The following is a 19989-nucleotide window of genomic DNA, read 5'->3' on the forward strand; positions in this document are numbered from 1 at the left end:
AAGGAACGGTTTAAAGGAATACATGCAGCAACATTTACTGTATTCACAGACACACACACACACACACACCAAAGACATCAAGTATGATACCTCACTGTCAAATAAAAACACATAATGGGAAGCACCTTCCACCAACCCTCATTTCCAGCTAGATTTTTCTAGTTACTTGGGTTCAGAGAAAGGACACTACACTGGGATAAAAGCAGAAAAGGGTCTACATGCCGCTGCTAACACAAATAACCAACATCAAGTCACAAAGACAAGACAGAGAGAGAGAGAGAGAGAGAGAGGGAGAAAGAGAGAGAGAGAGAGAGAGACAGACAGACAGAATGGAAGAACAGAGATGACAGAGACAATGCAGCAACGCTTCACAGTTGTAGAAGGATCAGAGCAGATGTGGTGTTGCATTTTATACCCCCTTCTTCTCTATCTCACACAGATTTTTTTCTCCTCTCTCCTGTTTTTCTCTATACTCTCCTCCATCGACCACAGATTGGGTTTGTGAGCTCTGCCAAGATGCGGCAATTAAGCCAGCTGCTAATTTAATGTTACTGGCATTCACAGAGAGAACATACAGAAACAGTGAAAGCAGTTGAAGTGGGAGGGAGATGTCTTTTTTTTTTTCCTGTGACTAAAGAGAGCTTTTTGATTGCTGCATGTTTCGAGGTATAGAAACCAGCATGAAGGGAGGCATAGCCTGTGTTGTCTAGCCTTTCATTTCATTATTTGCCACTTTCAATCAGCTCTGTTTCTGTGGGAGATGAGCCTTTCATTTGTGGAGGACGGGCTTTCATCTGCGAGTCCTCGGGGACTGTGCCTGCTGGTGGGACCAACGCAGGGACAGAAGAAGACAACAGTGGAAAAAAACAAGTGTGAGAGCACAAACATGCTGATCACTTGGGCACATGCTGAGAGATATATTGCATGCACAAACACCCACATGCATGGAGGACAAACTGTGTGAGTACACTTCAACATGAAACGCCCATGTTTGTTTCGTGGAGTGGAAAAAATGCACATGCAGAAGTCCTCACCTAGAGATCCTTTGGGACATGGGCGGTCTACTGTTTCTCCTCTCTGAGTGGAGGGCCATTGGACACCACGGACCAGCTTGGCCTCACAGACATGGGGCTCCGAGCCTTGAGGAGGGAGGGGTGGCCGGCGGGTGACAGGCACAGTGGCTGTGATTGGTCGAAGATCAGGGTGCTTGTTGATGGAGCCGATTGGGTGTGAGGTGGGGGCCAGAGGCCGGGCGGTAGAGGGGCTGGCACTGGAGGTGAAGGGCCTGGCTGGAAGAGTGGTGGTCACTTGGGTGGTGGTCAGTGGGCCTGAGGTAACCCAACAGTAATACAGAGAGAACAGAAGAGTTAGAGGCTACAAAGGAGACCCAGAGTGAGTGAGAGACATTTAGAGAGTTATAAAAGGATGTAAGGGATTTATTAAAGAGCAGCAAAAGCCAACAGCAAAAGCAATAAAAAAGAGATCAAGAGAGTGAAGGACACATGCATGTGAATTTAAGATGTCTCTCAGAAGTTGAGTTCAAAAGTTAGCCTGACGATAATTGGGGTGACAAAGACTTTTTTTGAGCCTCTCAAAGCCTGCTCTCCAGAGAGATGAGAGACGCAGGGGAGGAGATGGAGAGAATGCATCATCACAAGTCAGGAAGAAGTAAATAATTGATCAAATGTATCAAGAGAAGTCACCGTCACTAACAACCAAACCTAATGTAAAGATAAACGCAACACATCAGAACTACAAAATCCTAACTGATCAAACGCAGAGGCAGCACGCACACTGTGAGTTGCGCCACCCGTGTGTCTCTGCCTCTACTCTCTCTGGGCCTAATTCAAGATTTAGACAGGCCTTTTTGAGGCTCAGATATACAATACATCCAAAGCTCCCTCTCATATTGATGGACTGCCAAAATGCAATGTGGTGTTCTCATTTCATTCTCCCCCTTATCATTTCAGAATGACGTTTTCATTATCCAGGACACAGAGAAGTTGATATGAAGTCATACCTGAGAAGCTGCTCTTTACTGTAACTATGAAAATGCAATGATTTCCTATCTGAGGCACCCCAATGTCAGATAAGAAACAGTCATAACCACATTCTGCACAATCTCTGTCTGAAGGGTTTTCCTGCTCAAGCAAAAAGCATAATTTACCAAACACTGTAAAAGGTTGTTCTTCATAATTTAATGTTCTAATATTGCTCACTGTTTACAAATCATGTAATGGCCTAGCTCCTAATTACATCTCTGACCTGCTCACTGCTTACAAACTTTCCAGAACTCTTGGATCATCAGACGCTGGTCTCCTAACTGTACCCATGATCAATTACGGTATACAACTGTCAAGGTGCATACAGTCATTATGGGGCAACTCTCTTAAACACACTGCCTAAAAGTTTCAAGATGAACCCCAACTGTGTTGTCTTGGGGATGACACATTTTTCTAGATGTACTTAAATACGGTCTTATTTTATTTTGTTGAGTAATTGTTTTGCATGGAGCCATGGATATATATATATATATATATAAAAAAAAAAGGATAGCGTTCGAGGCGGAGCTGCTCAGTAGCACATGAAGCAAAAACATTTGACTTCCTTGTAAAAATGATCTGGATGATTGGCGCTGCTTCTGCATTATGGAGCCCATAGAGCAGGCGCACTAGAGACCTCAGCCGACCGAGCTGGTTACTTCCGGTTTAGCGTTCAGCTAACTTGAATGGGGATTAAATGATTTAATCGTGCTGCTCTTTTAGACTTTCCAAATATTATCGAACCGAATTGATCAAATTCTGATAGTCATTTTGCGGGGTGGGGGTGTCCATCAATTTACAGACGTCTCTTTCGCCATGTTCTGCAAATCTATGGGGGAAAGTCTTTTTGGGCCCCATGGCATCACATGACAGACCCATTGCAGTTCCACCGTGTGGCCACTATGTTATATTGGTGCTTGGTGCTATATAAATAATATGTGCTATATAAATAAAGTTGACTTGAACGAATATAAAATAATCATAAGAGAAACGCAGTACATAATATATCATTTCAGAAGCAAATCTGTCATTTTCTGTAAAGTATACTCCTAATGTTTCTACTCATCTCTACTCTACATTGTAGTCAGTTGTTTCTTTTTTACTTCGTATCATACTGTCCAAAAGTAAATCTCAATTTAAAATATTTTATGAATAAATCAAAGTTACCGTAATACCAACTTATACATCTCAAGTATAATTGGGGAAAACATTTGCACACTTTTAGTCTTCCACCAATTTACAAATGCAAAACTTTTCACATTTATAGACTAAAATCAAAATTTACTCTTCACACTGTGTTTCTGTGTGCTTTCAGTGGGATCACTCCTTACCCGTAGTGGGGTCTGGTGGTCCAAACTCCAGCGGATAGCGCAGCACATTATAGTTGTTCCAGACATAAAGCTGGTTGTCTCGAGGGTTGTAGTCCACAGAGGAAATATACTGATAGGGGTTGGGGAAAGCGATGTTAACAGGCTCCTCGCGGGCTCGGTTCGTATTATATGCATACATCACAAGGTCGCCGCCTGCTTCGCTGTCATCGTCCTGGTAGACGGAGCGCACGGCGTAAAGCACACCACACGCCATGAAGGCGTTGGATGCCATCCTCTTGTCAAAGCTGGTCTCCCAGGTGCCTTCAAAGCGCAGGGTGTAGGGGTTCACCTATGGGCAAAAAGGAAATGTTGAAACTGGCCAAGGCATATTATATATATATATATATATATATATATTTATTATGTATAAACAATCACACTGGGAAGCTTGACAAGATACTTCAGTTGGGGGGGATTTTACTTTTATCTTCAGATTCTCAGGTATAGAGTGCATAAAAGTACTAAGTCAAATATCTAACAGTGCTAATATTATGCTCATTTTCAGGTTCATAATTGTATTCAAAGGTTGTACCAGAATAGGTTTACATGGTTTAATTTTCCAAAAACACCATATTTGTTTTTGTAGTGCACATTGCTGGAGCTCCTCTTTTCACCCTGTGTGTTGAGCTCTCTGTTTTAGCTACAGAGTGAAGCATCTCACTTCTGTTCCATCTTTGTTTGGAGTCGCACATGCGCAGTAGCACCAGGTAAGGACCACCAGCCAGTCAGAAGCAGAGTATAAGGGCGTGCCATGCTAGCAGCTAGTCGAGCATTATAACGTGTGTTACAAAGTGAGGCACGTTCGTCACGGAAGTAAAGGCTGGACTACAATAGAGCTGTTTGGAACAGTGTTTTCTCTGGAATATGGTAAGGAAAGGGAAAAAAAGCCAAAAAGCATAATATGAGCATGTTAATGAATAAAAGCAAGTCTACTTGCATTTCATTTCTTGATATTCTTTTTTTTTATTTCTGTGTGCAGTTTTATGTATAATTAAACTTGTTTATCATAAAAAAATGTTTTGTTATAAAAATGTACCATATTACTCATGTTTACATGAACCCCCAGTCAGCACAAATAGTACTTCTGTACAATAATGTAAAGATTTATAAGCACAAAAAGTATTCAACCCTTAGCTATAGCTTTGGAGAAGAGATATTTATTTGCCTTTATGCAAAGCTGCTTCTTCTCAATATACCTTCAAACTGTATGCCGAGGCATAACAGAGACCTCCATGTGTTTGTTGCACTCTGACTAAGTAGGAAAAATAATGAAACTCCCTAGAACCCAAACAATTCCTTGATGATGAAAGTGATCCCTTCCTTATTTATTACTTTGTTGCTCCATTATTTTACACTCTCATAACTCATGCAGGGTTTGATATTTTAGATGGATGGTTTAACTTATACAGTTAGAAAAACAATTTCCTGGTTAGGTCAAAGATAGTGATAATAAATGTCTATCTGAACAACACATTAATTCAGACTGTGTTTGTGTGGAAACTTGCTGATTGCAGTTTTGTTTGTTAAGAAACAAAGAACCAATTGGTATTAAAATATGAATGTTCCAAAGTTTACAGTGATAGATCATGTTTTGAGTTTGTCAAGTAAGAAGGGAACAGTAATGTGATGTGTTTAAAACAGTATGCACAGTATATGGTTCCAAACGATTGATGTACAAATGAGTAGACAACAATGCCACATTTGTTATGATTGTAAATCATTAAATCATACAATGTTTGATGCCAGGAAGAAACTGATTGGTGCAAACTGGTGCACCAACAAAACAAATCAAATATCTACCTTAAGATTAGTATTTGGAAATGATGGGATTTGAAATTAGACTTAACCTTTTACAGATGATTTTTTTGTGACTCTTTTTACGGGCCAACGACATCTCGTTTGTCAGCGCACCTGTGTAATCTCAATAGTAAATAATTCATGTGTGACATATGACCTTTCGCCTGACTAGTCAGATGAAATTTTGATATAATCTACTCCTGCATTTATAATCCACATCTCATCCCCCTCTGTACAGCGCTGTTCACCCACCTGGCTGACCACCAGTCGTCCATTGTTGGCCTCAGTGGCATAGATTACCCAGAGGCCGTTCTCATCCACAGCCAAGTCAATGTCCGATTTCCCTCCCCAGCGGTAGGGCGAGGTGTCATGGTAGTTGGCGTTTGTGATGATGGCCTCGCCGCTCTTGATGCGTGTCCGCAAGTCATACTTTACAATGTTTCGTGTGCGTTCTTTGTTGTAAAACACTGCACCATCGTACACCACAAACCCTGTGCCATCAACTCTGTTGGGCAACCTGTTGAGAGAGAATCACATGAGTGGTGCAGAAATTCAGGAGAACAAGTCAATTCATCTACTCTGCATGACACAATCCTACAAGATGGCCTCACTGTGAGCAAGCTGACACCACAGTTGGACCATTCTGCTATCACCGTCCATATCCACATCAAAAGCCAATAAATCAATACAACAGCAGATGCTATTTGATCATCCAGGACAGTGGGAGGCGCCCTCACTTGTAGTTGGTTGTGGGTCGGTTCTGTTTGAAGTCTTCCCAGGAGGCATACTCATACAGCACGTCAGTGCGATAGGGGGTCCAGGGCATGACGTAGAGACGGTCCCCAGACTGCAGCGGGTCCTTACACCACGCCCCTGCCTGGTGCTCAGCCTCCTGCAGTAAGCTAGCCGGCTGAACCCGCAGCAGCGTCCCCGGACACACAAAGACTGGAGCAGAGGAGGTGTGTTGGAGCAAAAAAGGAAAAAAGGAAGAGACAGAATGAAAACAAAGCATTGTAAAAATGGAAGATAAAATGAAGATGGCAGGGGAGGGAGAGAGGAAACGGGGAAAGGCCAAAGACCATGGAATATAGAACAGGAAAGAGACATGGAGGGGACGGAAGAAAGTAGATAAAAGTAAGAGAATTGAAAAGGAGACAAAGAGTAGGAAGAGAATGGGAGAGTGGGGTGGTGAAGTGAGGTACAATAACAAATTTAAAATGAAGGAACATATAAAAGCTCATTTGTAGAACATCCGCATTGTGGTCGGAAAGCGTCTGGATATGATAAATGGGAGATTTCTGGGTGCTGCCATGGATTAGATGTAGTCTCTAATCTAATTTATCTTGGCCTACTTTTTATTTGATCGTGCATTTTCTATTTCAAAGGCCTCTGCTTCTCTCCTCTGCTACTGGGTGGTAAAACAGTAATTGTGCAGCTTGTTTTATTAGTACTCAAATTTGGCTCTCAGTCAAGAGTAATGCCTCAAAGAAACAAGCATCCTGGGGTAAAGATGTGTGGTTGGCCAGGCCTCCCCTTTCTCTTTAACTGAAACTCGGCTTCACACACTCACACGCATACCGGACGCACAAATATGTACAGATAAAAATTACAGTCCCTATTCCAAACAGACATACGTAGATGCACACACAAAAATACACGGGAACCCTTACACACAATCTATATACCAAACACACACACACACACACACACACACACACACACACACACACACACACACACACACACACACACACACACACACACACACACACACACACACAGAAGATGTCTACTTTAGGCAGGTGGAGGTCATCCACTGGGGACTTGTGTAAATTGGCTGGCTGATGCAGTGTGTCCCTGCCTGACAGAGAGAGTACCCTGGGACCACTGGGCATGTCAGGTGATCTATGAGGAAAGCTGCTGGCATCCTCGCCACTCTGACATCACGGGGGTACCAGAGAGAGAGAGAGAGAGAGAGAGAGAGAGAGAGAGAGAGAGAGAGAGAGAGAGAGAGAGAGTTGGAGGCACTACAGAATAAAACAGCTGAGGAGTCCCCACGTCTCCTCTGCCAGCTTATTTGTGTGGCTCTCTGGCTTGGGGTTGCGACAGAACTAGACACCTGCTGGTCACCTCATGATTGAACGCATCTCTGAACTAATTGGTCACTGCAGGGGCATTTGGACACAGATGACATACAGCGCACACGCGCACACACACACACACACACACACACACACACACACACACACACACACACACACACACACACACACCAGGATAACACACAACGTGCATGCACACACTGCCACACAGTGACTGTTAGAGTGATAGATCAGTGTAGGCTCTAACTGTCTTGAATATTGCATGGAGTCTGGAGCAGAAGGAGAATCATAATAGAGAAATTGAGAAGCTTCAGGCTTTTGGAAATCCAGCTTTCTCTTTTCGCTGTCTGTCATGCTGCTGTTGTTGTTAGTGGCTGGTGATCTGTGGTGCTGGGCCACTTAGGAATTAGCCTGTTTTGTCTAAGGGGGTCCAACAGGGATTGAGACCGGCAGCCAAACAGGAATCTAATCAAGCTCAGGCATAAACAAACACTCTGAATACAAACTCTTCACAGGGAGGAGGCTTGTCACGCTCTATTGTCAAACCAAAATGCTCCCTCGAAAGCAAGGACGCCTGAGGTGTTTGCTTTGCAAATATGAACGTGGGTGACTGAAATATGCAAAATAATGTTCAGAGCAATGGTTAAATCTGGCACTTTCAGACAGCTGAACAATGAATTTTGTGATTAACATCTATGCCAACTCTCCCTCACACCACAATAAAATGGCATTTTTATCAATCTGGACACAGCATGAGTTCACTGCAAATAAACGGAAGCTGTGCACCAAAGCATTTCAAATAAAGGCCGTAAAGGGTGGGGTATTATCGGTGCAGAAAGCTATAAAGTAAAAGAAAACAACCACTAAAAGTAGGACACTGCCTCAAAAGTACAATGCTACCGTAAATAGAGAAATAAACAGCATGCAGAAAGCAAAGCAGCGGCTCTGCATGTAGGTGACCCATAAACAAAGCCAGGAACACTCTACCTCAAGGTAGAATAAAGGACAAAGAAACACAAGCATGCAAGCCTATTCTCTACAGTTACAAAAAGGATGGCCAACCAAAGCAAAGTAAGTATTAATATGAATGCTAGCATCCATCTTATTTGTTGCCACAACACAGTGAAACTGATATGTATTGCAGTACAGTAAAGGGCAGAAAAGCTTCCATAATATTCCTTATTTCAGAGCTTTAGAGGAAGACGGGTAATGTGCTGAGTCATGACTACCTATAATACTATACAGGTAAGAGACAAGAATGCCCTACAATCTATCATGGTGCCAAAGTAGTTGTTGGTTACAATCATTGCAATATAATTTACACTCACTACATTGTACCCACCACAGTGTCCCCCCCAAAAAAAACCTATATGATTCTGTTCATTATTGCACCTAACCTTCCAGCCCCGTCTTAAATTGGTAACAGTGTGTACTCTATTCGGCTCATCATCACAATAACACTGCAGCGCAGCATGGACTAACAGTCTGTCATCCTCTGCCTTCCTCCTCCATACTTCTCGCTCTTCCCTCCTCTCCCGTACGAACCCTGGTGGCTGCCGATCAGCAAGCCTTGGTTTATTCTAATGAACCAGCCGTTGGGTGGGCCCAGTGTCAAAGGGGCTCATCAGCGGCCTCCAGGCTGTACACACAGGCCATGTGGACACACACACACACACACACACACACAAACACACACACACACACACACACACACACACACACACACACACACACACACACACACACACACACACACACACACACACGCCAAACAGAAACAGTGGCCACGCTTCACACCCTGCAAACCCTGCCTAGGGGGCTTCATTAACTCTGACCTGCGCTCCCCAGCCTTCCTGTTTACCAGTTCTTTCTGTCTCTCCCTCACTCTGCCTCCCTCTCTTTCCCGCTAACTGTGAAGGACGTAGCAGTGGGAAACCGGAGCAGCCAAACCCTAACAGTAGAGCCTATGGTACAAAAGGCTATTATGACTATAGCATGAATGAGGTATTGGGCAATAGGCAATAGGCATTAGGCATTAGGCATTAGGCATTAGGCGTAAATCATGAGATTAGGCATTATCCTATTCTGGCTAAAGCAGGTTAGCTGGAGTAAGAGCCATCTGGGATTATGTGAGATAGTTAGATTAATAGATTAATTCCTGTTTTGGGGCGGATGGAAATCTTGCAGTCATGATTATCCCAGTGAAGTCTCCAGGCAGCTCAGACACAACACTTTACCCTACAAACTAGCCAGATGGCTAATGAAACTCACCTTATCAGGGATTAAAACTCAGGCTGTAGCTATCATACTCTAGCATGCCAATTATTGCCACACATACAGGGAAATACTACTGTAAGAACTGACTATTTATCTCTCTAATCCTTTTCCCCGGCACAGGTCAGCTGTTACTTGTCAATATGAGGCTGCAGTATAAAATGATTAAAGTGCCTGTACTTTCCTGAAACTGACAGTAAATATCTCCCATTAGTGTCTTGCAGCAATTTGTGATCGACTGGTAACGCAAAAAAAAGTGAGCGCTGACAGCTTTAGGCTAAATTTAGACTTTTCATTTTGGTTGTCTTCTGCAATCCATGGTGTTTTTATGTTTGATGTGACAGCATCATGGTGATGGTTAATGTATGACTTTGAAGATCTAAACACCCCCCTGCCAACAGTTGGCAGCTGTTTCAAAAGTGGCGTTCTCATTGATTGTTTGTGTTTTTGGTTGTTGTTGTTTTTTGCTACAGGGATCTGAGGGCTCTGCTGGCCCAAGCCTTTGCCCAGTCCATAGTCATGGCCTGTTAATAGAACTGACTGCTGAGAGCATGCTGTTCTAATTGAATCCTACACCTGTTACTGGCAAGTGCAGCACGCAGGCAGCAGGGGGCAGAATTGAGCATGGCATGTTACCCCGCGTCCATGCTGGACAGTTAATGGGCTTTAAGGGTTAGTGTGTGCATGAGTGTAAAGTGGGTCTCCTGATGGTATGTTGATGTGCATTCATGAGCCCATTAGTGTGTGTGTGTGTGTGTGTGTGTGTGTGTGTGTGTGTGTGTGTGTGTGTGTGTGTGTGTGTGTGTGTGTGTGTGTGTGTGTGTGTGTGTAGGCATGCATGTGTGCAGTTCAGACTCAGAAAGACAGAGAGGGAGAGAGAGAAGAAGAAAGCGTGAAGAAGGATGTGAGCGTGTTCTGTGTGTGCAAATAAGAAGAGAGAGAGAGGAGTGGAGTAAGAGAGAGTAAATAGGTTATTTCCTGTGAAATGAGAATTAGGAGTGAGTTAATCTGCTGAGGAGTGACATATAGTGACAGAGAGAAGAGAGAAATAAGGAAGGAGATGGGAGTGGCTCCCATTGTGTTTCTGCTTCCTTATAGACTACAAGGGGTCAAGTCCTGGGAGTAAAAACACAATACAAACAGCCATGCACAGACATATACACACACAGACATAAACCCTTATACAAACACACTCTCAGACAATGCCCGCACGTGTACACTGTCCAGACAGTGAATGAGGCAGGTGTCAAACTGGCACCTTTATCAACCCAAACATTCACCCCAGAGAATACCCTTCACTGAGACCAAAAGCTGGCAACTGCTAGAGATATCCAGAGGTGTCCATTGAAAGAAAAATATTATCTGCCTTGGAGTGAAGCTGACACTGAGTGACAGGAAAGTTGATCTGGACATGGCTACAGGCTGCAGATACAGTAGATGACAGTGGGGCATGCAATATTGTATACTGACTGAGGTTTGAGCTGTGGGGTAACCGTAAACCTGCATGGCTGTAACGTTAGCCTAGCCTAGCCTAGCCTGCCACCGCCCTGCATGTTCATACTCTGAATCGGGTCTCCCAGAGGTGCTGTCTCTCCATAAAAGGTCCTGAAACCAGAAGCTGTGATTTATATTTATGACCACCTGCCTCACTCACTCACCTCTCTTTTGTTTGGCTCTAACAATGCAATGACTTCTGCATGTACAGTCAATCCACCCAATAGGGTGTCTGCACTACCTCGGTCACATGACTGTGCTTGTGTGTGGTGGGTAATTCCTAATGAGGCGATGCTGCCTGACTTATCGTCACTATAGCGACTGCTCTCCCTCTCTTTCTCCATTCCCAGTGATTCTTTGTGCTTTCCTGTCACACGATGCAGTGGTTTCTCACTCAATCCCTCTGTTCAGCTGTTTGTGTGAGTGATAGCTCCGCCCCCCCCCCCCCACACACACACACACACACACACTCAGAAACACCAGGATTGTTCACAGTGGTCTCACAGTGCTTCCTTCTCTTTCCTCTTTCCTTCAGAAGCTAACAGACTGGAGGTGAGAAAAGTATGGTGGACACTAGTTAGGTCCTGTCAGCAGTGATGAAGAAAATACAGTAATGATGTGGTAGTGTACTCTGCTAGACTGTCAGCAAAAAGGGTGAGAAAGGTACAGAGGGAGTGGTGAGAAGGAGAGATGGCTGACGCCGACATAGTCTTAAAATAGCCTAACAGTAGGTAGGTTGACAGAGTGTTGGACATTCATTAAACAGGATCTCCCGCATGTGACATCATCACTGCGCGTGCACGTCATCCCAATCCAAATCTGTCAATCAGCTGATCAATCACTGAGGATTAATTTGACAGACATGGACAAGACACAAGTCTGGAATGTTAAGTCAGCCATAAACAGAGAAAGGAAGTGTGTTTAGCAGCAGTGGAGTGATGGATGGATTAAGGTGGGGTCAGTGCATACAGAGGAAAGGGGTATTCTTCTTTAGTATTAGTGGGAGGAAGAGTAGTAAATAAAAATAACCAGTTGGGGGAGGCGGAAGCAGGAAGAGGAGGATTTTGTAGCTTGCAATTCCACTGCAAGCAGGGAGAGTGAGCTAAAATGGCTGCTTGCGGTGGTAGAAAAATGTGAGACAATGATCCATGTTAATGAAAAGCCATGGACACAACGACAGACAAAGGGGTCCATAAACCAGTTAATGCCAACCTCTATAGGAGTTAATTCCTCCAACATATGGATCCAGCCATGGGGCCAGAGAGGGAAATGGCTTAAGACGAGACAGATGTGAGTAGGGGTGGGGGGTTCAGAGAGAGTTGACGAGGGTGAGGACCCGAGAGAGGGAGTTAGGGCTCATTGGGACTCTGGCACTGATGGCCACTACTCTCATTTGACCTTGGGTATGGGTCAGGTCTATCTCTCCTCTTTAAGAAGCTAGTGATTGAGGTGCCTAGCCATGCTGATTGGGGCTCTTTAGGAGTGCTTGAAGCGAGGCCATGCTGCTGCAGAGAGGCCATTACAAGAAGCTGGAGCACTCCCTACAGGGGATACACCTCCCTCCGCTATCCCCTCCCCTCTCCTCCCCCTCCGGAGCCTCATTGAACACATAAGGAACCAGGAGGGATTGACTGATGTGGACGGGTATAAGGGGGGCACAAGTTCACAGTGCATGTGTAATAAAGAGAGCAGCGAGATGGCAGTGACAAACTGTAGAAAGAAAGGGGAAGAGGGAGAACAGAGGTCGAAGAGGAGTGTAAGAGCCACTCAAAAGAGCCTGCAGCTGCTTGTGATGGCCAGATGTGATCTGAGAGATAAACCAATCTGCGTAAGGCGAGAGAAAGAGAAGAAGAGAAAGGGAGGATGAGAAAGACAACAGAAAAAAAACAAGAAGTAAGGGGACAGTGAGAGAAAAAGAGTTAAATGGAAGTGTGATTAATTGAAAAAGGAAGAGACAAAATGAGAGGACACTGAAGCACCTGGAAATGGGATACTGTAAAAATAATACTGAGAGCAACTTTGGCCAGTTACTGTGTTATCCTGAGAACCAAAAAAAAGATGGGTAGAGATACAGTATGGAGATAAGGATCAGCTGAGTAAAGTAAAGAGAGGATTTTTTTTCTTAGATCTGAAGGGACAAATAAATCTCAAAAGCAAAATAAGTAGAAAGATACTTGAGAAATGTAATGAGAAATGTGAATTGTTAGGTGTATGAGAGCCAACAGTGTAAGATAGTTTTGGAAAGGAATTGAAAAAAGAGAGAGATTTGCCATCCATGAGATGATATGAATGTATGTTGTCTGTAAGTTCAGGCTGAGATGTGCTACGCCGTACAGAAAAGGAATGAAGTTAATATCTCGTTTATCTCTCATAGATACTGGACTGGCCTCCCATGATGCATTTTTGTGTGCCTGTGTGAGTGTGTGTGCGTGCGTGCAGGTCAGGCTGGTGTCATCAGAACCAAGGAAGAAATCTAAAAGGATTTTAGAGTTTTGGTTATAGTTCAAAGAGAGATAGATAGAAAAGGGCAGAGGAGGTGAGTAGAGATTGAGAAAGAAAAGGGAGGGATATCAACATCAAACATGACCACTACACAAGGTGCTGGGTTAGGAGGGGATATGGGGGGAGGAAGGAAGACAAGGGAGGAGGGGAAGGGAGGAAGGGGCGAGCTGTGGTTGTTATGTTCATTGTGGTCTTTACCTTTTTGATCCACTTCTATTCAAGCATCGGAAAAAGGAGAAAGGAGATAGAAAGAGAAAAGAGGAAGACAGTAAGGAAGAGAAAGAGAGAGAGAGAGAGAGAGAGAGAGAGAGAGAGAGAGAGAGAGGGGGGAAAGTAGAGAGAATGAAAGAAAAACAGGTGCAGGAAAAAAGAGAAAATTGAGATTAAATAAAATGCTGTCCTTTCTCTCTCTCTCTCTCGCTCTTTTTTTAAAGCAAGTTATCTGTCTGTGTTATGGTTGGCTACTCAGAGAAAGGATGACTCAAATGGAAAATGAGGAGGGAAAATGGCCTGACCTGGGTTTAAATTAATTTCCATTTAATTTCAGCTTTATCAATAAACCCCCCAACAACACAATCCTCCCCCAACCACACACTCTCGACCCCACCTCCACCCCGCTTATTGCCACATCCCTCCCACTTTCCCTTACGCCCCAAAGTACAGCTCCAGGAACCTGTTGGGGACAGAAATGAGCAAAAGGGAGAGCATCTTTGCGCTGTAGTCTTCTTTAGCTGTGGAAGTAAACAAAGAATGGGAAAGAGATGGTAGATGGAAAGGTGGCGATGAGGATGTCTATCTGTATCTAGTTGTCTTTGGAGGGATAGTTGAATCCCTCTTTTCTCCTCTCTCTCTCCAAGTACAGTTTGTGTTGACATTAGAGTGGTCCCTTGATCTAAAGAAAGCGGTGCTTTTGGCTTTGCGCAATTTACAGAGTCAGGATGCTCGCTATAGAAGCCAGCGATAACACTCAACCCATCGACCGGCCAATCAATAGGGAGCTGCCGGCGTGCCTGGCCGAGGCTGGCTCATCAAAGAAAAAGAGAACAAACAACAGGGGAAAGGGAGGGCTTGACAGAGTGGAACGCCTCAGAAAAACAGAGAGAAACCAAGAGACAAGATCGGGGGAATGGGAGAAAAAAACAGGGTAGGGACAACAGAGAGATGAGAGAAATGTCTAGCGGGCTCATCACACACGAATGGTTTGCTGAAGTCACACCATGGCCACAGCTGATTCGAGCAGGTAAGGCGTGGCTCCCTCCACATCCATGACGCTGTTTAGCACCTGCTTGTGTCGCCTCGTCTAGGGAGGTCTGTGAGCAGCTGGACACTCGAGGAGAAGCTATCAAGGATCTCAGCTCTGCCTTTCACATTACAGCGCTGGCACATGCCTTCCATCTGTGTTTGCTGGGGCGGAAGTGTTGTGCGAGTGGATCGTCATGTCTCTCGGGAAAAGACGTGTCAAAAGGCACATGGCTGGTGGATCCCCGCTGCGGCCGTGATTGTCGTGTATGTGTCGTGGTAAGTCTGATGTCTCCGGGGAGCCCTGTGAAATTGTCACGACACCTTGCAGGGTTGCCCATAAAGGAAGAAAAAAGGTGAGAGAGAGCAAGAGAGAGAGATGTAAAGAGACAAATAGCGAGCAAATAAAAATTTAAAAAGGGAGCGTTAGCAGCAGTAGCCTGATCTGTGTGGGGGATGGCCTTGCATCTTGGCAGCAATCCAGCAGAGGCAGCATCAGTATCAGCAGCAACACTGATCATTTATCTTTGTATGCCAAGATCAAACTGGACAAACAACCTCCATGAAGACCTGGTAGCCATTTTCAGCCTAGAGGGGTAAACATGGCAAAGCTATGAATGCGAGTCCTGTGAAGATGGGGCAGGGGGCAAGAAAGTATTACATCCCTGCCACCAACTGTGAGTGCAATCATTAGCTCCAAGGTTAGGGTAGGAAGGGACCGACCAGAGAGCATCCAGAGCTTTCATCCTCACTGAAACAACTGCAGGGGGGAACATATGGAGTTTTTTCAGAGTGGCATCTACTGACAGCAGAGCTTGTCCACTTGTCCTCAAAATATGATATTCTAAAGGTTATAAAAGTACCACTGACTATGTTTTCTTGAACACGGGGAAAATGACATGTTTGATGCACAGCGGTGACATGTACTGTAGAGAGAGAGAGATAGAAAAAAAGAAAGAAAACTTCTTCAGTGCTGCAGAAAGTGGGAGAAGAAGAATAGGGTCGGTGGAAGACTGCTGACTTCATTTCTTCTGCTCTTAGTTGTCCTGAAAAATAGACACGAAGCAAAGCCACACGTAAGATCATCACACGTACCTAAGGAAACACACACAAATATACACAGAGAAAAGAGACAGAAACTCATCAAACTGTCCTCACAGTGAGCAGGAGGTTAGTTTAAGGCCACCTTGGTTGTTTGTCTGATTCATTCAGCATTTCTCTTTCAGGGCCCTTTTGAGAAATAAGCCAGTGCCCTCTCTCCCCTTAATCACTCTGCTCAGCGCTCTCTACAACCCTATCAATTACTCCCACACTAATGAGTACAACTAGAAACACACACACACACACACACACACACACACACACACACACACACACACACACACACACACACACACACACACACATTGTTGTACTGCAGGACAACTTAGCCTCCTCTGTCTCTTTCACTGTGCTGAGAGATAGTGTGTCCTCTCCAGCTTATTCCGTCCTCTTCCTTCCCTTTTCTCTACATTTTTCATGGTAAAGAGTCATTCCTTTCCACAACCTAAGAAAAGCCTTCTGCTTCTCATTCACCAAACATTTATGAGTCCCACGTCTAATGGTGCCCCTATACATATTAATAGAATTTAATTTTCAGCTTTACAAAAAGTGTTTCCTTTTCCTCCCGTCAAAAAACTTATAAGAATTCCATTATTCCTTCTACTAACAAAATCTTCCCAACAAGTCTACTATCATTTCCAGCAGCTTTGTGTCCAAAAAGCAATGTCTCGTAATGAGTAGGCAGCGTTGAATACATTTGTGGGGAAGAATCAATTTCATTAAGTGAAACAGTGGCAGAACCACAATATATAAATGTAAAGGTGGAGAATATGGAGTTACCTAAGGAGCTCTGTAGAATCTCTTCTGTACTGCCTGAGCAGGCACTTTTAAAGGCAGTTCTTCAGCTACCTGCACTCTGCATATCAACAAGATAAATCACAGCTGATGAAGTAGCAGAGGCACAACACTAAGTCTAATGGCTCTGGCATGGCTAGCATGGATGGCCCGAATCAGGAGCATTAGGAGTCAATAATGATGTAGTACTGTATTCTGGAGGAAGAGGGGGGACAGGTAGAGTTTTCTTGCAGGGTAGATTTACTTTGACTCAGTGTACATCTGTGCTAAGACTGCAGTGTAGGGTTTCCACTGCAGTAAATACACGTTGCAGCTGTATGCATGAATCTGTGATGTTTTAATGGAATCCAGCAGTCTACAGCAGGCTGTGACAGTGCCAAATGAGAATTCTGTTGAGCCGTTTTGTCTTGCTCTGTTCTGGCTGGCAAAAACAATGCTATATGGCGGCGAGGCCTAACAGGGTTTTTGGCTCGATGAGATATGATTTGACTTGTTGGCGCATGTTGTATTTTGCCAGGGCGATCCTACGAGCAGCAACAATCACACACGTTCTGGACCCATGTTTGAGCTCAGCAGACAGAGGTGTGTGTGTGTGTGTGTGTCAGCTCGGCTCCGGCTGTCACTTTGCCGTTTCAGGTGACTGGTAACATGGCGCCTGTGTGACACGCACATAGAGGACCCTGTCAAACACTAACATCACACAGCCATCGTGGCAGCACACCATCTCAGCTGCTATGACACACAACCTTAACATATCATCTCTCTATTGTTCACCTTTTGTCGAGACAACCGATGAAAAACATGCGTCAGCCTTGGGTGATGCCAGAGTCCCCAGCATTCCCAGCCAGACGTGAACGATGGGGCATTACCAGAGCGATTAGCAGCAGCAAATTCAATTAATCTTGACAAATCTCTGCTGAGGCAGAACTGAAGAGAGCGACGCGCCCCCTCTCCTGGTAATTAAAAGTGGCCGAGTTGAGTGGCGTGTGGTGCGACGGTGACTAGGTTTTGGGATGAACAGTTTCAGCTCTGAGTCTGAATGTGTCAGGTCATATTTACTTTGTCAGATGAGAACAAACATGTAGTGCAGCCCGCAGTATAAGTTGTGTGCATACGCATGTGTGCATACTTGTTTCTATTTCTTGTTGGTGTGTAAGTGGTCCTGTTTCTCCTGCGCAGGAGAGTGGCAGAGGACAGGGGTAATTGGCTCTTCTATGTCACCTCAAACAGGCAGGACTCTTCATCATAGAGGGATCAGCCTCCAATTTTCTAAGCTGCGCCATACTTCAGATGCAATCAACAAAAGTTTTTTTTTCAAACAGGGGATGGAAAAATGCAAGTCAGCAGCTATTTAATCATCCCTTTGATTGCCTCGCGAAAACAAGGGAATGCTTCAAGCATGTAGAGTCAGAGTAAAGAGAAAGTACAACAGGTCAAATCCGTCAGTGCAATACAGGACACTCAGCTCATCGGCACTTCGAGAGCGAACTCATGAACTCAAAAATTTCAAAAAAGTCTTTCAAAATGTAAACCGAGGGCACAAAAGCACAAAGCAGAGAAAGGGCAAAGACTGAAAGAGGTGCTTGGAAGTCCCTGAGTTTCTCCGAGCCTCTCCATCAGAGCTGGATGGTTGGATATTTGAATATTTTTCTCACCTGTAAAAGAAAAAAAAACGACAGAGACAGCGGAAGAGACTGAACAGAATGATAAGATACATTGATTGACAGAGAGTAAAAATAGAAGAAGAATGAGGGCAATGGGGTAATGGATGAAGATTAAAGACCTTTGAGTGTAAATTGGAGGTGAAAGAGAGAAAAGCAGAATATAGAAAGAGAAGAGTGAAGAGACATGAACTGAAAATAGGTGATATTGACTGTGAGAGATCATACGAAAAAGGAGGATGAGTGAGAGACCTCAGAGAGAAGAGATGAGAGGAGAATATGAAGAAGAGGAAGAGACCAAAGGAGGTTAGCGGCGTGGCGGCGACTCGAACCCGTGGCTCGCCACAACTGTACCTGAGGAAAAAGCAGAGAGAATCACCCTGATCAATCAAACAGCCCCTCCACCCCAAGAAGATCCATGTCTCCCAAATTTCAACCACCCCAGCACCCTCAATTTTCTTTCCACCCCTTCCTGCATCCCAATTCTGCTTCTGCCCGGTGGAGGGGAGCGCCACTGCCCCTCCCCTCCAGCCAGGTGTTCCTGCACAGTAAGGGGATCAATGCTCAGAGTAATAATACATGAGAGGGAGGAGGGGAGACTGAGCGGAGATTTTCACATGAACGAGGATCAACACAACACCATATAATCCTTTCTGTGTCTGCTCCTTTGGCTGTGTGAGTGTGCTCGTTTGTGTGTGCGTGCTTGCTCAGGGGAGGACGAGTCAGAGGTAGAGAGAAAGAGAGCAACTATGGGTCCCCCTTTTGCGAGTGTGAGGTAGACTTGTGTGTGTGCGTGTGTTTGTGTGTGCGCATGCAGGCGTGTGTGTATGTCACACCTGCCCCGGAGCTCGAGCAGTGCCGTGAGGATGTCAGCCGTTACCATGGGGACATTAAAATTTGTGGCGCTCCAGGTCATGTGGTCTAAAATAAGCCCTTTGCTGTTTGTGTTAAGATTACTATTGTGATGTGCAGCGCACACATACACAACGCCCCCTGCCTCCCAGTCTCACTGCGCCCAATTTTAATTTTTATTGGAAATCAGAGGGACAGCAAAGGTGTTTGACACCTGATAAAGGCAGTGGCGTGCCCCTGGGTCAATCAGTGTGCGAGTCTGGGGCGGTGTGTGTTACACTGCTGTGATCGGCAATAAAGGCTGACCCCACGTTTGCAGTGGGGTGTGTGTGAAATGCTTATCGGACCCTGTGTTTCCATCCCCCATGTGAAAATCCCTCTCAGCTACTGTTGCGTTTCTCTGTCGATGAAGAAAACAGGTTTAGCGCTCTGTGTGAGTGTGTGCATGTGTGTGTCTGTGCATTGTAGGTAAATGAGAGAGAAAGAAAAGAGAGATACAGAGAGAGCGAGAGATACAGAGAGAGAGAGAGAGAGAGAGAGAGAGAGAGAGAGAGAGAGAGAGAGAGAGAGCAGGTGAGGATGATTGTCTGTCTTGTTTTGTTTTGCTTGTGTCGAAAAAAGCCATAGAAAGCAAGTGTGCATGTGTAAGTGTGTGAATGTCATTTGTCGAGGGTTTTTGGGGGGTAGTAGGTTCAGGTTGAGGGGTAAGGGGAGGGATGGGAGGGGCGGTGAATGGGGTGAGGGGATTGGGGAGGTGGGA

General features: G+C 44.7%; 1 protein-coding gene across 6 annotated transcripts in view; it reads right to left on the minus strand.

Moving 5' to 3' along the window:
• Positions 1-19989, minus strand: part of adgrl1a (adhesion G protein-coupled receptor L1a) — a 96177-nt gene that overhangs the window by 20708 nt on the left and 55480 nt on the right. For 5 of the 6 annotated variants that reach the window (XM_039824840.1, XM_039824842.1, XM_039824843.1 and 2 more), the window contains 5 exons: positions 13780-13794; positions 5947-6154; positions 5462-5726; positions 3374-3701; positions 1035-1328 (listed from right to left, as the gene is read on the minus strand). In XM_039824840.1, the coding sequence (XP_039680774.1) occupies positions 1035-1328; positions 3374-3701; positions 5462-5726; positions 5947-6154; positions 13780-13794 (1110 nt within the window). The remainder of the gene's footprint in view (positions 1-1034; positions 1329-3373; positions 3702-5461; positions 5727-5946; positions 6155-13779; positions 13795-19989) is intronic. The other variant, XM_039824841.1, reaches the window with a different exon arrangement.

The sequence above is a fragment of the Perca fluviatilis genome, chromosome 15 (genome assembly GCF_010015445.1).
Source record: "Perca fluviatilis chromosome 15, GENO_Pfluv_1.0, whole genome shotgun sequence".
In the NCBI taxonomy this organism is placed as follows: Eukaryota; Metazoa; Chordata; class Actinopteri; order Perciformes; family Percidae; genus Perca; species Perca fluviatilis.